Source organism: Ursus maritimus, unplaced genomic scaffold (genome assembly GCF_017311325.1).
Source record: "Ursus maritimus isolate PB19 unplaced genomic scaffold, ASM1731132v1 scaffold_1, whole genome shotgun sequence".
In the NCBI taxonomy this organism is placed as follows: domain Eukaryota; kingdom Metazoa; phylum Chordata; class Mammalia; order Carnivora; family Ursidae; genus Ursus; species Ursus maritimus.
This window is the reverse complement of record NW_024423343.1, coordinates 64,854,337-64,872,735: the sequence shown is the minus strand read 5'-3', so window position 1 is coordinate 64,872,735 and position 18,399 is coordinate 64,854,337. Positions and strand designations below refer to the sequence as shown.

General features: G+C 40.0%; 1 protein-coding gene across 5 annotated transcripts in view; it reads right to left on the bottom strand.

The window, feature by feature from the left end:
- COBLL1 (cordon-bleu WH2 repeat protein like 1) overlaps positions 1 to 17,987 on the bottom strand; it is a 159,668-nt gene extending 141,681 nt beyond the window's left edge. For 4 of the 5 annotated variants that reach the window (XM_040644464.1, XM_040644470.1, XM_040644478.1 and 1 more), the window contains exons 1-2: positions 17,389 to 17,987; positions 16,574 to 16,691 (exon numbers count right to left, since the gene is read on the bottom strand). In XM_040644464.1, the coding sequence (XP_040500398.1) occupies positions 16,574 to 16,691; positions 17,389 to 17,779 (509 nt within the window). In that variant the 5' untranslated portion in view covers positions 17,780 to 17,987. Of the gene's footprint in view, positions 1 to 16,573; positions 16,692 to 17,168; positions 17,311 to 17,388 lie in introns of those variants that run through there. The other variant, XM_040644481.1, reaches the window with a different exon arrangement.
- Between the last annotated feature and the right edge of the window lie 412 nt (positions 17,988 to 18,399).

Below are 18,399 nucleotides of genomic sequence, written 5' to 3'. Positions count from 1 at the left end.
AGAAGAAAACAGATTAATTTTGTTTAACTCATACAATCACAAAATTATTTGACCATGGAAGCTGTTCTTACAGGAAACAAGTTGACTTGTATCTTATTCAAAAGGCACCTTGGGAGGGCAGCTTGGTGGCTCAGTCGGTTAAGCCTCAGACTCGTAATTTCAACTCCGATCATGACCTCAAGCCTCCTGGTGGCTCCGGATGCTGGCAGTGGAGCCTACTTAAGATTCTCTCTCCTCCTCTGCCCCTCCCCATGCACACTCATGCTCTTCCACTCTAAAAAAAAAAAAAAAAAAAAAGGCAGCACCTTGGGAAATGCTAAAATTCAAATCATGTTAACTGTTCTCTCTCCAGGTAGCCTAGATAATGATTTTTCTTTACATAGTCTTATTGCTTTCAAACATTCTACAATAAGCATGTCAATTTTGTAATCAGAAAAAAATCAGCAAAAAAGTGTTTAGTCCTATGTACTGTGACTCCTACTATTATTTATCATATTGGCTCTGCCACCCCTGGCAGTTCTGGGGGGAGGGTATGGGGAACAGCAGAGCAGATGCAAAGTGAACAAACCAAATGGATTTCAAATGACATTTGGGTTCAACTCAGATCTGCCACTGCCTGGCTGTGTAACCCTGGACAAATGACACTGTAAGCCTCAGTTCCTCTTCTACACAATCTCGGTAACAACTACATCTACTTTACAGAGTGATTAATGACAATTAAATGCAGTAGCACCTGTCATGCACTTGACACAGTACCTGGCGAATAGTCAGTGTTCAGTAAATGCTCAATGATTGTATGACCAGAGTCCTATAAGCCACTGCCCATTGTTCTTCAATTAATATAACCCTGCTCCTCTTAATTAGTGGAAATTTGAATTAAAAAATATTTGTTCAAACTCTGAAGTAATGAAGATTCCATACTACTTTACATACTATCTTGTAAAACACATTATTTAAAAGAAAATTTACTGGGTACACCATAATGCTCAAGAAACTTTCCAAGTGCAGAGTCTATGCATAAGTGTAATTCATTCTGCCTAAAATTTTTCATTATACTTACTAAGAAAAAGTAGATCTTAATTATGTTAAATTCTGAATAGTCTTTTCTCTTTGACATCCAAACTTATCTGCAAGAATATGGAAAATATTCCTATATTACCAAAAAAAAGCAAATCCAGGAAAAACATTAATAAGACTATTTAATTATATTTGCTCTAATAAAGGCTTTTGGTCAAGGCAATGCAGGGTTAACTTTCAGACCATGCTAACGCACTGCTACCAGAACCTAAAGTTACAGCTTTATACAATCTAGAACGAATGGTGCCCATTAGCCTCTCATCCTAAATGATGCACTGTCATCACTATGTAAAAAAAAAATTTCTTCGATATGTGAGAGCCTATGGTTAGAATAGCGTCTTGCATTCCCATTTCCTCTTTTGAATAATAATGTTCTTGTATTTGACAAGAGAAAATTTTTAGTCACTACATAGCAGTCCTAACAAAAATCAAAGAAATGCAGTTAGAGTTACTCTCATCTTACAGAGAAGAAAAGTGAAATATTAAAATATAAGGCAATTCCCGCAATGGCAAAAAGAGGAAACAATCAGAATTGCAATCACCTTGGTAACACATTCCTAATCTCAGAGGGGGCGGTTTTCTCCTCTAAAAGGGAATGTGATTTTCATTAAGATGCGTACCCATTTTGTACTCGGTGTTCCAAGAACGACTTCCCTGCACCTAGCACAGAGACTTTCATGGGGGACTGATGAAGAAAACCAACCCCATCCTCTACTTCCTGGGAGAGAAAAATGAGGTCAGACACGTTCTCTCACTCGATTTCCATTTAGTACAGTAACAATGTCAGCATTACAAGAAGCTGTTTCCTAAAAAACAGGTAATGTTTATAATTTAAGAAGCGTACACTGAAAGCCTGATATGTGCTGGTGTTAATTATACAGCATGAAAGTGTGGAAGTTATCTTCTTCCACCACAGAGGAAACTCAGGTCCAATGAGGGAAAGAAAGCACCCAGCCAACAAGTGGCAGAACAGAGACTGGGTTCCAAATCTTCTGTCGCCAAGTCCATTTTGCAACAGCCGCCTGCTGAGTGTTATTCTGGCTTCTGGATGGACCAGTTTTATTTGAAACTAAAAACAATGCTGGTAAATGCCTGAGAGCCAGGCGCGCTGGTTCACCGCATTGGACAACTATAAGGTAGACTGCAGAGTAAACGGAGAGAATTAGCCTCGCTTAAAATGCTTTATGGAATACTGTATACCTGGCCATACATTAAACTTTTACTTTTTCAAGGTTTTGGGTTTTTTTTTCCCCTGATGAATTCTGGCTTAGAATTTCATTTGAAAATAATGTAAAATGTCAACTTGCTGCCAAAAACATTCTTAGAAAAATAAAATGAGCAAATTTGTTTTCTACTATAATATTAGCAGTTTTGTACACATCTTGAAATATAACTTCCAAAAACACTGGGAAGAAAGAACACTCATACTGATTTTTCTTTCCTAGGTGTCTATTCGACAATTTAATTTCTTCCACTCATGATATGTTTAAATTCTCAAACTCTTCTTTCATGAGCTGGAAGAAAACACCCATTATTATTTGTTCTTATTCTTTAGCTACTATTGTTCACATCAAAAGGCTAATTTCTTATACCGGTAGAATAAATGAATCAAAATAGCAAGGCTGTCGACAATTTAGATTTTAGGGTCTTGACACAAATGAGTGGAATTCTTATGCACTAATTAATCATGCAATTAATGACTAATTTCTTCAAACCTATATTCTACAAACCAAATGTTACTCTGCTATCATTATTCAAATAGGAATATTTACGCCGTAAATAATCATATAGCACTTATGTCCTGTTAAACAATCCTACCCATGATGGCCAAACCCTTGGTTTTGTGTAAGTATGAGATGGAAACATTACTCAGAATTTTCACTTGTAGCACTAATGAGATGCATATTTCTCTTATAAACACCACCGCAGGGAATAATGCTAAAAGTTACTATCAGACCAAGAAATGAAATTTTATAGTAGAGTATTAAAAGATTTACAACAGCTCTTTTAATGGTGTAGTATTTGATGGTGGTTTAACAATTCACTGATTAATGGCTGCAAAGATGAATGTTAAATAATCGGTTTGATGCTTTGCGTAACTGAGCTTTTACCTCTCTAGTGAACAGGTAATCCACTGGTCTTCATCCCCAACACTGACCTCTTGCTCAGGTTCACACAAGTTCAAATAATACCTATCCAATAACTCATCATTAGGTGTCTAGGTACGTGCGGGAAATTAAATTAAACCCAGTAGTTACACAAAAGAAGTCAAGAACATGGCCCCTGCTTTCTAGGTTTTCACAATCTAGTTAACTTAATCAAACATACCAGGAAAGAGTATTAGCACAGTAAATTGTAAACTGTGAAAAGAATGCTAAAATGACCATTTAATAATAGCAAAGAGTCGTGGTTCGGGGAGTAAATCCAGGATCCATCGATAGGGCACTAGTTATATAAGTCATGGTTCATCTCTACAAAGACATAATACATACTAGGGGAAAAAAATAGAGCCCTTTATGTAGTGAAATGGAATAATTACCAAGTTATATAATTAAGTAAAAATTTTAAAAAAGCAAGGTACAAAGCAGCACTGTGAATAAGAGAGACAGAAACAATATGCACACATATATTCATTTGCTCCTGAGTGTAAGGAGATGCACTCTCCAATATGGTAGCCAATAATTACATAAGGCTTTTCAGCACTGGATATGTGGTTACTGTGATTAAGAATTTAAATTTCAATTTTATGTAATTGAATTTCAAAACTGACTCAATGCAAAATATTTTGTTGAAGACAACATTCATGTTTTGTAGAACTAGAATCATGTTAACTTTGCATCGTGTAATATATTATTTAAGATGAATTTTTTAATGTAGTGCCTAAAAAAATTTAAATTGTATTTGTGGTTTCCATTATATTCCCATTGGACAGAGCTGGTAAACAGTATCCTACCAGGATTTGAAAGAACTGGTGACACTGACTGCCTCTGTGGAGAAAACCTGGATACCAGGAACCAAGGGACTGGATAGAGGTCTCCCACTATTTGGTCATTTTTCACTTGAATGTTGTGCCATTTGGACATATTGCCTATTAAAAAATAATGAATAAGTGGTGTGACCTATAAACACCAATGTAAAGAACTACTGTCATTAGAATAATTATCAATTATATTTTGGATGGAATCTCTGCCCCCAAAATATGGTACTTTTGAAGAGGTTATACATGGTCTTTGGCAGAAAATGCTCTCTAACGATTTAAGATCACAGAAATGTTTCACAAACTAACAGTTCTGGAGTTACCAACTGAGTGTAAGAGATTAAAGACTTCAAGCCTCAAACTGCTTAAATCAGCAAAATGTAGCATTTAACACCACTGCCTTTTCTTTCACCACCAGAGACTGTTCTATTTTTCACTTTTCCACTCATTGAATATATTGCCTATTTTCTTGTTCCTTTCTTCATCTATATCCCCACATAAAAACTTAATTATCTCTATATTTCCATTTAGCACTGAGTGCATCTACTTAGCTAAGCGAAGAAGGCAGGGAAAACTAGAGGTATTCCCCTTCGCAACACACAAAATTTAACTTTTTTTCCATGAAGCAGTAGTGCAAAAACATAAGCAGAGCACAAAGGGCTCAAGTAAATGAGTACTATATACAATGACTGAGATGCACTTCATGTATTTAAACATAAAATGAAAAATCACATTGCATGTGTACAGGGTATTACGATTTCTCTCAAATTTTCCCATCTTATTTTAAAAACCAATACTTCAGAAATGTTTTCTGCTTTGACATAGCTGGGTTTTTTAAAGATTTTATTTATTTATTTGAGAGAGAGCACAAGATCCGAGTGAGGGGCAGAGGGAGAAGCACACTCCCCACGGAGCCGGGAGCCCAATGCGGACTTGATGACGCTTAACCACCTGAGCCACCCAGGCACCCTGACACAGCTCATTTTGGAGCTTAAAATACATATATCAATGAAAACTGGTTTTAATTAGCATTGTTATGTTTAAGGGGGGGGGGGAAGCCGCCATTCTCAATTGGAAAGCACACCCTGCCTTTTCTTACTCCTCAAGAATGTTTTTGACATAGGGCTACATTGGTAAAGATCATTTTTGAGGAAATACTCCTAAGGCCACAGAGAGAATGTGTGCAAAGCCATTCACAACTCAGCCCAAGTAAGACAGGTTCCTCACCAGTCACACAGATCACACACCAGAATGAATCATCCACACAATAAGCAGAGGTTTTGACAAGGTTTGATTCAGACAGCAGGGCATTCTACATAGCCTTTAACTATTAAAACAAAATGGCCAAGTGCCAGGATTTTTAAAAATTACTTCTTGACAGGAAATCTTATGAAATTCCCTGTGAAGATCAACAGATGGTAAAAGATGGAATTAAATAGCCATCACTGTACTGCTCCCCTGCCTCCCAAGCTCTGTATGCCTTCAGACAGCCCATCATTTCTTCGTATCCCAAGGCTGTTCCTTTAATACCAACAGTGTCTCTGTGTTCAAACCATTCCAATTATCTGTGGGGTTCCAGAAACTTGGTCTCTACCTTGCCTAAATTTCACTAATCCAAATCCACGATATTCAAATACTCATCACCACCAACTTGATGTGCTTAATATCTGGAAGAATACAAAAAATGGATTTGGTTTACCAAAAATTACAGCAAATATTCATTTAACACCTTCAGATAACTTTTAGAATTGTCACTAATTTGAACTTGCATGATCTGCTTAGTGTCCTAAATCACTATGATTCACAAAAAAATGAAAACCTCAAAATGGTGCATCCCCAACATATATATGTAATCCTGAATTTGATTAGAAACACTCTAGGGGCACCTGGGTGGCTAGCTAAGTCGGTAAAGCATCTGCCTTCAGCTCGGGTCATGGTCCCAGAGTCCTAGGATGGAGCCCTGCATTGGGCTCCCTGCTCAGCAGGGAGCCTGCTTCTCCCTCTCCCTCTGCCGCTCCCCCTGCTTGTGTTCTGTTGAATAAATAAATAAAATCTTAAAAAAAAAAAAAGAAGAAGAAGAAAAAGAAAAAAGAAAAAACTCTAAAAACACCATTAGTAAATTCAAGTCTATACCACTTACAACTACCAAGTTAGTTGGAAACATGTGCCTAGGCCTCACAAGGATACCATAAACTTCAGGACTAAATTTTCTTAGCATCATCTATGAATGAATTTCCTTGTTTTTCTACATACACACAGGATCACAGACGATTAGGCATAAGTTAGACATTGCCCCTTTCAGACAAGGTTGTATTTCAAAAATGATATATGGTAATCAGATAAAGGGCTAGTATCCAAAATCTGTAAAGAACTTATCAAACTCAACACCCAGGGAACAAATAATCCAATCAAGAAATGGGCAGAAGACATGAAGAGACATTTCTTCAAAGAAGACATACAAATGGCCAACAGACACATGAAAAAATACTCAACATCACTCGGCATCAGGGAAATACAAATCAAAACCACAATGAGATACCATCTCATACCAGTCAGAATGGCTAAAATTAACAAGTCTGGAAATGATAGATGTTGGCGAGGATGCAGAGAAAGGGGAGCCCTCCTACACTGCTGATAGGAATGCAAGCTGGTGCAGCCACTCTGGAAAACAGTACGTAGGTTCCTCAAAAAGTTGAAAATAGAGCTACCCTATGACCCAGCAATTATACTACTGGGTATTTACCCCAAAGATACAAACGTATTTACAATATCATATTATATTTACAAATATACTACTGGGAAAACAGTACGTAGGTTCCTCAAAAAGTTAAAAATAGAGCTACCCTATGACCCAGCAATTATACTACTGGGTATTTACCCCAAAGATACAAACGTAGTAATCTGAAGGGGCACCTGTACTCCAATATTCATAGCAGCAATGTCCACAATAGCCAAACTATGGAAAGAGCCCAGATGTCCACTGACAGATGAATGGATAAAGAAAATGTGGTGTGTGTGTGTGTGTGTATATATATATGTATATATATATAAAAAATGTATATATATATAAAATATATATATAAAATATATGTATATATATATAAATATAAAATATATATATACATATATATATAAAAAATGGAATATCATGCAGCCATCAAAAAAATGAAATCTTACCATTTGCAACGACGTGAATGGAACTAGAGGGTATTATGCTAGGCGAAATAAGTCAATCAGAGAAAGACAATTATCATATGATCTCACTCATATGTGGAATTTGAGGAACAAGGCAGAGGATCATAGGGGAAGAGATGAAAAAATGAAACAAGAAACCAGAGGAGGAGATAAACCATAAGAGACTCTTAATCTTAGAAAACAAACCGAGGGTTGCTGGAGTGGAGGGGGATGGGAGGGGTGGGGTGGCTGGATGATGGACACTGGGGAAGGTATGTGTTGTGGTGAGCGCTGTATATTGTGTAAGACCAATGAATCACAGACCTGTACTCCTGAAACAAATAATACACTATAGGTTAATAATTTAAAAAACGATATGTGGTAAACTGGAGTAAATTACAGGTGGGAATAAGTTCTAGATAAAAATTTGTCCCAATTAAAATGTGAGGCGAAAAATCAGTATATTTCCCCTTTCAGATCACTCGTTTTTCATTCAAAAAAAAGTCATCCCTAACTTTCCTAGAAAGGTAAATGTTCACAGGTAATATAAAACTATCACGGTAAAACTTGCCCTCTTTCAGAGAAAGAAAACTGAAGATAAAAGGCTGGTAGCATGGGATTACAACATAAAATTTAAAAATTAGTTTATTTTCATATGCTAAAATTCTTTTCTGCCACCTCCAGCTTTGCTCTCCTAAAGCAGAAAAGAAAGATTTTCATTTGAAATTAAAGCATCTAGCTGCTTTCTGGGAATGGACATCTTAAATAAAAGCGAAAGACTGGAAGAAACCACTCCCATAATCTAGTAAGCACTTCAGTTAGGAGTTTTGCTGCCAGCAAATGATGGAATCATGAATACCCGAGAACATGAGGGGACTGCCTGAGACCATGAGGTTCTTTAACACAGTCACCCTGTCTCTTTCCTAATTCTATTAAAGCACTGATACTTGACTGGCAGGCATAAAAGAACAAGAAAGAAACAAAGGGTTGCTCTTCTGACACTTCCACTTTAGCACAAAGGAAATAATAAATTCAGCAGCTCTTATAATTAGCTTGACTACTGTTGACTTAATTTGGCCTAGAAACTACTGCATGTCCATTAGACATGGGAATGGTAGGGTGGTAGCCATGTTCCGATTTAGCAACTCAATTTCCTGTTTTTCCAGCAGATCTGAACTGATAGCAACTGTAGCAGCTGTTAAAATTCTGGCTCCTGTCACCACTACTCCCCTTGGGGTCATCTCATACTTCCTCACTTCCATTTCTCCAGAAATAATAGCAGTGTGTGCATGTGCATGCAGGTTAGAGAGATGAAAATCCTCAAGGACTGGTGATAAATGCCCCATTTAGGTTTCAGCATCTTAACTCTACTTCCTTACAAATATAAATATACCTTGGTATAAGTGCAGAAGCTGTAATATTGGCTACCAAGTGAAATGGTATATTTAAATTTAAAAAGTACAGTGGAAGGCATACCTTGGTGTTAATCCTCCAAATTAATCACACTGAAAAATAATGCACTTCTTCCAATGACACTACTATTTTAAAAATATATTCTGATGTCATTGGCTTTCAACTCTGTCTAAAGTCAACCTACACGTTAAAGAGAAAATCAGAATCATTATTTTATAGGCATTACCATATCATCGACCTAAACTATTATAATTCAGGTGCTTTTTCAACCCCACTTCAAAGGGTTGCCTCTGAACCACTTGGGTTATTTTCAAAAATCAACCCACACACACACACAAAATATGGTATTTCACTCTTAATTCTGTCCAAAGTCATTTTCTACAAGTCTGAGGCAATTACAAAAGAAACCCTCTCTCCCATTAACCCAGACAGCAGTCCCCATCATCTGCGGTTTCGCTTTGGGCAGTTTCGGTCGCCAGTGGTCAGCAGACCATCCCCCTCTGAGGAATCGTCACAAGGTCAGTTGTAGCCTCGCCCTGCGTCACGTGGCCTGCGCCTCATGGGGCCGCGTCACGGGGCCCACGTCACCCACCTCGCTTCATCTCCTCACGAAGGCATTCTATCATGTCACGTCATCACTGGAAGGGTGAGTACAGTCCCATATTGGGGGGGGGGGTAGTATGGAGCGTGCACACGTGAGCACACGCGTGAGCACACGCGGGAGTGAGAGAGACCAACCACATTCACTTAACTTTTATTACATATTATATAATGTGGCGTCTCTCCCCATCGGACGGGGGCCCCCAAATGTGGGGCGAGGATCAAGTGGCGTCGTGGTGGTGAAAGAATTCACCTGAGGCAGAACAAAGGAGAGAGAGTTTATGGAATAGGCAGCGCTGCAAGGGAGCCTCAGGCAGGACAGCGGAGGAGAGACTGACAAAGGAGGCAACGGGGTGGGGGCTCCTTTTAAAGAGGGAAAGTGAGGAAGTCTGGGCACGTATGGAATTTTCCCTTTGTGGTAACTGTGCCAGGTTGTACGTAGGCCAGTGGTGAGTTAGAGCCTATGGATATTCTGAGGTGGCTCACCTGATGGGCTCGTCTGTATTCAGCCAAGTGGTCTCTGTGGGCCCTCTCGACATTCCATTGCTCCAACCTGTTGCCCCGAAGCAACCTCTACAGATAACTTATAATTGTTAGGACTGTTCTATTTTATGAGTCGTGCGGTTAATCTCTTACTGTGCTATCACAGGTGTGTATGCAGAGGGGGGAAATGGTATATACAGGGTTTGGTACTATCCCCAGTTTCAGGCATCCACTGGGGCTGGGACATATCCCCCATGGAGAAAGGGGGGTGGGGAAGACTACGGTACTTTATATATAATTGTTTACATTATCTCTGAAGCTCTAATTTCAATGGCCAGAGTGTTTCTAACAGAACAAGACTAACTAGGGAGAATTAAAATGAGGGATTCTGAGGCAGTTCTTCTCCCTGTTTCCCTAGCACCCCCATTCTCACCACCTCATAACCACAAACCCGAAAGCCTTAATGGGGCTGTTTTTTTCTCTGAAGAGTGGGCAATTAAGAAACCTACCTGATTTAGCAGTATATGTGCTCTCCTCCCACCAAATTTCTGAAGGCCTGTTTCTAAGTAATATCCCTGAGCTATATAGCATGAAAAAGCACAGATACAATCAGGATATCGCCCAACACAGGGCACAACACATATTGGAAACCCAAATACCTTAATTTATTTAAATGAAACCTGGAAATTCTGACCTTTGTAAAGATTTATCACCATTTAAAATGTATTAAAACTTACAAATAGGACCAAGTTTTCAGCTTTCTAGGAGTTGAGCTTAATAGACTCTTTCTCCTGCCTTGGCATTCTTTGCTGTCTTAATACTGAGATGACCATCCCAATTAAAGTACTTTCTTTGTCAAATTATTCCACATTTCAACTCTACAGCTTTATGTCTAAAGCCATTAAATAGTTTTAACTTATTTACATTTATAAACAGCATTGTGAACTTAAACTATATGAAAATAATAATAAATTACCCAAGCTCACTCTAGCATTTTTCTAAAGACTAGTCAGTCTTTAAGAAGCTTTTCCAAGGGATTCATTCCTCAGATATGAAGTTTGTATGCAAAACTGAAGACATTTGGCCCTTTATAAATAGTCCTGGGAAACTTCTTTCTCCCATACTTTTAGTTTATTTTTACTGTAACAGATGGGGAAAAAATTTAGCAAAGCAGTCATTAAAAAAAAGGGGGGGGGGCTTACAACAACTACCATACTAATGTTAGAACACTAAAAGCTTACAGATATGAAATATCTTTAACGACAACAAAAACACTTGCTGGAAATATAAAGGCAGTTTGACTTAACTCATAAGGTAGGTATAGACTCAAAGACCTAGACAGGAACTCCTTCAGCTTTGTTCCTAAACATCTTAACTATGTATTAGTCATTTTTCATGAAAGTGTCTCCAGCATAGAAGTTTAGAACTTCTCTTTAAAATATATTCCAATATCATACGTTAAAATTTTACAATGCTTGGGACCACGCCTGTTTTCACTTAATCACCATTCTGCAAATCTCTTACTATATTTTGTTATATGCAAACAGAACATTAATCATTTTGTTCCAATTTATATTTAAGTTTAACACTTAGAAGTCCTCCTGCCAGTAAATAAATTTGAATTAAATAATCACGACTTCATTTATCTATTTCATAAGTTAGGTCAGGAGGGTCACCAAACTTTATATATGGCCACAAGGTAAATATTTTTAGCTTTGCAGGCCATACGATCTCTGTCTGGGCTATTCAGCTGTGATAGGAAGGCAGTCATAGACCATATGCAAATGAGCAAGTATGGCTGTGTGCCAATAAAACTCTATAGAAACAGAGGATAAGAGATTAATATTCAGAATATATACAAAACTCCTAAAATTCAACAACCAAAAAAGCAAACCCAAATAAAAAATAGGCAAAGAACTTAAACATTTCTCAAAAGAACATAAGCAAATAAATAAGGACATGAAATGATGCTCAACATCAGTAATCACTAGGAAAATGCAAATCAAAACTACAATGAGATACCACCTCACACTCATTAAGATGGCTACTATAAAAAAAAAAACAACAACAAACAAACAAAACCAGAAACCAACAAGGGTCGACAACCCTTGTGCGCTATTGTTGGGAATGTTAAAACAGTACAACCAATATGGAAAAGACTATGGTCACCCTCGGAAAATTAAAAATAAAATTACCATTTGATCCAGCAATTCTACTTCAAAAGAACTGAAAGCAGGGTCTTAAAAAGATATTTGCATACCCATGTTCCTAGCAGCATTATTCACAATATCTACAATAAGAAAGCAACCCAGTGTCCATACACAGGTAAATGGATAAGCAAAATGTAGAATATTATTCAGCCCTAAAAAAGGAAATTCTGAGATATGATACAATATGAACTTTGAGAACATTATGCTAAATTAAATAAACCAGTCACAAAAAAAAAAAAAAATAGACTGTTTGATTCCACTTCTATGAGCTACCTAGAGGGGTCAAAATCACAGAGACAGAAAGTAGAATGGGGGCTGCCAGGGGATGGGGGGAAGGAGAGTGGGAGCTATGTTTAACAGCTATGAAGTTTCACTTCTACAAGATGAAGAGAGTTCTGGAAATGGATGGTGGTGCTGGCTTTACAACAATATGAATGTACCACTGAACTGTACACTTAAAAATGTTTAAGATAAATCTTGTGATATGCATTTTATCACCAAAAAAAATACAGTTAAACCCAAATAGGTGAAGGGCCCATTTCAGCCTTCTGGACTTGCTTTTGCTGGGCCATAGTTTGCTGATCAGAGACTGAAGCTATTGCATATTAAGCCTAAAGCATAAACATAATGTTTTAAAGCTAACATGAAAGTACTATTTCCATACTAACATCCTGTTCTTTTCCTGCATAGCGAATTTCTTTGGTAAAGCTCTTAACATCAGGAGCCAATCTCCTAGTACCTAGAAAAACGTTTTACATAAAGTAAGGGCTCACAAGTTTTGACTAATTAGTTAAATGAAAGTAGTTGTCTCAATAACATGAAGCATGACATTTGTTACATAAATACACCTGGCATTTCCATACTGTAATAAGGTCATAACGTTATTCAATATCCTTTAACACATTTAGAGGAAATTCGACTTTGGACAGAAAGTCTAATATTACCTTAATTTCATTTTTCTTATTTGATAATCAAAAATTCCTGCTTTTGAAAGTACAGTATAAATTTGATAGCCACCTAATAGCAAAAATAAGTAGCTTGTCATATGACAAAAGAGTTAAATCATCCCAAACCACATGAAATGTTAAATATTTTGAAGACATAAACCAAACATTTAAGTTCCTTTTAAATCCTAGGATTGGGGTTTCTCATATGCATTAGAATTTGTAGGAGTTTTTTAAGAATACAGACATGATTCTAAAAAGAGTCAAGGCAAGACACTTATAAAGGCACTCTAAATAAAAATACTCTAGCCAGCCATTCAGAGTAATCCATAGCGGCAAACACTGGGTGCCAACATGCCTACTGAGGAAGAGCACAGGTATGGGGATCAGATCTTGTTTCTGTTATTCTTTCATCACTTCAAGTTTTGTGGCTCTGAGTTTGTTATTTTAGCTCTCAGAGCCTCGGTTTCCACAACTGCAAAGCAGAGTTAAAGTACTTCCTCAGAAAGGAGCAGCAATTTTTTTTTTTTTAATATCACTGTAAAGGACCTAAATGGAATCTTTAAAGCAGCAAACTAAAGCTGAAAGTGAGGATCGTGAGTTGCCTAAAAATGATTAATAACAACCCTCATGCCATTTATGGCTTCATCTCCATCTCACGTGTTGACATCTACTTAATGGTTCTCAGATCTGATAGCCCATTACAATCACTGGAGCAGCATTTAACACCTCTCCACAGCTTGTCGCCGCCAGCACAGGCCAAATAAAATCAGAACAGGTAGCAGGTGTGAGAGCATGGGTGTTAGTTTTAAAGATCCCTAGGTAATTCTCATATTGAAACCTCAGCTAAGGTACTCAACTTCTAAGTAGTCAATAAATGTCAGCTAACAAGAATTCAGTTTATACAATCAGTAAAATTTTAGAGCCAGCAGTGCATTCAAAGAACAGCTTAAAAAAGTATCTGCTAAATCAAATTTTTTCTACAATGAACTCCATAGCTCCAAAGCTGCAAAATTAGAAAGTAGGTTTTCTACCCCTGTCCATTCCTGAAAATTTGTTTCAGAATCAAAACGTAAAGGTCCCTCAGCAAGATTAACTACACTTTTGACATTTAAATTTCAATGAATTTTAAAAGGGGGGTGGTATCTGTTAGGGCAAGTAAAAAACACAAGCAGTAGTAGTGCTAAAGATAATGTACCCATACTGACTCTTTGAAATTTAAATGTATCTTACAGTGGTCAGGAAAAGATTTAAAAAAAAAAAAAAAAAAAGGCAATAAACTACCTGGGTTTTCCCAGGCAACCAAAGTCCTGGGTTTTCCTTCAGGTTTTGCCACTCATTTGTTCACTTAAGCAAAGTCACTCAGTGTCTCCAGGCTTCAGATTCTCATTTGTAAAATACAGAGTTGCACTAGATTTCTTTTAAATGACCTGTTACAACAATGTAAAACTTGGAAAATTACAGAGGGATTCTTTAGAGCAAGGATATCTAAGGAGGACTAAACTAGGCCTCATAGGTTATTAGAGTCATGAGTCATGGTTTAATTAGTTTTATAGTAAGGAATTTACTTCCCAAACCCAATAATTTATTGTAACATTTTGAGATTGCTCCCTGCTACCTCCCATAAACCCATACCTAGGATACTTTTCCCCCCCACAATTAAATCATTTTTAACGTTCTGGACTTTTTGAGAAAAAGAACAAAAGCAATACTGTACTGAATATTCAACAAATATAAAAGGCACTTGGGATATGCCAAAGGACAAGATAGAAAAGTGAAAGGTGATATTTTTTTATGTTTATATTTTGCAGACATTGATCACTTCTCTAAATAGAATGCAGGGTAAAATGATACAGTCGGGGTGTTACTCTAGATGTCAGAGCATTTTTGCAGATGTCTCTCCTTAAATTTGGAGAGAGGTCAAATTCCTTAAAAGTATTTTTCTTCATAGCTGAATTAGATAAAGCAGTTTTGTACGTTATTTTCAAGAATGTTTCAGTTTAACCTTTAAATTCTCGACAGTGAAATCTGAAGATCTTAACTGTAGTTGTGCTTATCATTAGATAGCTCTTTCCACGCCTTCATCCATAACCATCCGATCTCACCTATTTCACTCAAAAGTATTGATTTCTGAACACCAGTAAGTGTACTTCGTGTCTATGCATATGCTGTCATTTTTTTTAATTGTCCCATAACCTAATCCATTTTCAAATCCACCAGTTTAATACTATCTTATTTTGTGGCACCCAAATATATTTCTGTATTCCTTAAAGTTGTTTCATCTTCAATTTACGTATCTCTTAAGTTCCATTTAGAGGCACATGCTTTTATGATTAAGATCTTTCTACCGATATATTTCTTTACTCACACATCCTGATGTGAGAATAAATGGAAGAATATATAATGCTGAACAATGAAAACACTGGGAAAATAATAGGAACGGAAGTCAACAGTAACAGGGCTATTTGCAGAGGGGAGAAGACAGTTCGAACAAATGAAAGAATTCATACACTACATGTTTCCTCTACGTAAGCATTATACTAAATATCTTTTTTATTAGTCATGTTGCTTTGAGACTTTTCCATGTTTCCTCTAGACAACTGCCAATGTTCGCATGGTCTCTGATGAATAAACATGCTGTGACTTGCTTCTAAGGAAACGCCTGTCATGTTCCAGGGAAAAATGACTTCTCTACTCTTAAATCAGGAAAACTGTACAACTCTCATTCATTAGTTACAAAGTCGATTTTTCCTTAACGTTTCTTTCCTGGAATGTTTGTGTTCTCTTTAGAGCATTAGATTATCACAAAAGAAACTGACTTGGGAGAACAAATGTAGGAAAAGTTATGCTACATCAAAGGGGTTCCCACTTCAGAAGCTCAAAGAGCGCCCATGTTAAGCCTTCACTGTTTACCAAGACGAAGGTTATTTTCAGGTTCTCCCCATCTCTTGCAGAACTACCTGTTCTCATTACTGTTTACCCAAACGCTTAGCAAGGTGATTATTAGCATATCTGGCAGGAAGACATGCTTCATTTAATATTAACTCACCGTGTGACAGCCCCTTACCCTCCAATCTCAATTCAAACACGTGAGGACACAAAGAAAAGTATCTTGTTTGCAGTCTGACTTTGCGCTACACTTTGGCACCAGCAATTGGCCACAGGCACACACACCCCCAGTCAGAGGCGCTCACCCTGCTGGGTCCCGGAACTGTCATGAAGGCTGACAGCTGGTACACTCTCCCGTTGCCCTCCACCGCTCGCAGAAAGCCCCTTCCTTACAGTCACTTTGACACTGCTCACCTGCTTGGGCCTCAGCCCTCAGCCAAGGAAACTTTCTTCCCCCCTCCCAGGTGCTCACTTACAGGTATCGTCCGCCCCTCTTCCAGAGCACCAAACAAGGGGCTCTTTGTTACAATTTTTGTTCTAGGACTCCTCACCCAATTCCTGGCATTCAGCTGCCCTTCAGCACTCAGAGCAGCCCCAGGAGAAAAGCAATCAAAACTGCCATAGCCCTCCGCCCCCGCGCCCGGGCGGCCTCCAAAGAGGCCGGGAGGAAGCAGCCTCCTCGGCTGCCTATCCAGCCAGTGAGTCAGGCAGCTGGCAGGGCAGCGAGTTGCCAGTCAGGTAAACGCGCTGCGGCCTTGCTGCCCTCGCCCTCCCGGGAGAACTTCGGCGCGGCGCTCTAAGCTTACCCTGTTGAGGCGGCAGGAGGTGTGGGCGCCGCCAGGGCGTCCTGCGCGCGCGGGGTGTGGCTGTCCATCGCCCTGCGGGGCGCTGCGCGGGCTCCAGCTCCGAGGCGGCGTGTCACTGCTAGAATGGGAGAGGCCGGCTGGTCAGGGCGAGACGCGCAACTACCCGAGGCCTGAGCGAGGCGGGACGCGCGTCAAGTGCCCGCCCGAGCCCCCCAGCCCCGGGCCGGTGCGCTTCCACCTGCGGGCCGAGGCTCCCAGCCCGCGGGCGCCCCTGCCTCAGGTCCTAGCGGCCGCCCGCAACTGCGGCGGCGGGAGGCGGCGCTGCAGCCCCCGCCCCGTGGGGCTTACTGGGTAGCCATTTGGCGCCTCTCGGGGCGGGAGAGGAGCTGCCCAGGCTGGAAGGAGGAGGAGCGGGGCAAGAAGCGAGGCTCACGGGCACCAACGCCACGCCGGCAGCGCGTCTCCGGGCTCCCCGGCCGAGTCTGCACAAACAAAACGCCCTGGGAAAACTTTTCGCGGAGAAAAGTTAGGAGGGCTAATTCTCTTTTCCCACCCAGGGCTCCTACTTTCTTTTCAGAAGGAGACAGTGGCTCGCCTGTTCTTTCCCGCGGCTTCCTCTCCCACTCTTCCCTCCCCCGGACCGCGCGCTTGTAGTTGGTCTCTCAAGCCAGGACTTGAAGGAGAAGAGCGCGGCAGCCTCTCCCAAGCTCAGCCCCGCGCGGGCCGGGCCGAGGCAGCGCCTCCCCCTGCCCTGCGGGCGGGGTGGCTGGCCCTCACGGGGCGCCGCGGGGCCTTGCCCAAGCCGGCTCACTCACCCTGCCCCATTTCCCTGCCCAGAGCCCCGGAGCTCGCCGCCACCTCCGCGGGTCGGCCACCTAGAAGTAGTGACGCGGCTCGGCGGCATCGGAGCGAGAGAGGCAGTGAGCCGAAGTCAGAAACGGGCGGGGGTGGGCAGGGACCGTGTAGGAATTTCCCTCCCACCCTATTTCGGGTCTTTGGGGTCCGGCTGGGGGAGCGGAAGGAAAGGAAACTCCCATGCAGAGAGTTCCCATTCCCATCGCTAGGGAGCCGAACAGGTGGGGAGGAAGGGAGGGTACCAGCCCTACGAGGACAGGAGGGGAGGACCCGGGCTGCCGCGGAAGTGCGGAGAGAAACTCGCCGAACGGGGCCTGCAGGTTGCTCTCCCAGCGGTTCGACCTTCCACATCCCGGACGGTTTGATTTTTTTTCCCCCAACTTAACCTCTGAGGTTGCAATTCGATTAAAAGCGCACCTGTGACACTGTGATTTTTACAATCGGTGGCAGGTTTAAGCTTGCCCTGTCTGCAGAGGCGTATTTTTTTCTTTCTTTTTAAGCATATAACAGCTGTGATATGAGGACTGGAAAATAATGTCTGAAAATCTATTAGCTAAGAACAAATGACAGATTTTATTCACCTCTTGGAAATTTTACAGGAATAAAAGAATCGCAGACATACCTGCGTGCTTGTTTGTACATTGTAGTTCCCACGCGCATGCTCCGTAGATGGTTCTTTACACCTGACACACAGGTATATTTGCATATCTTGTATATTATAAATGCCAATTGTAAGGTGCAAGCCATTTTTGATGGGCCCAAAAGCTTGCTTTCAGAAAAATAACGTGAAATTAAGAAATTAACGTTAAACTACAGTTTAAGAATAAAAATATTTCAATAAACTATTGCAGAAACTAGGTGAAAGAGCGTCGTAAAGGAGGCTTCTGCTGTGATATTTGCATCACGTAACAAATCTGTGTTAGCCATTTCAGCCTAGTAATAGGATAACGTTTGACAGCTGGTAAAAAAAA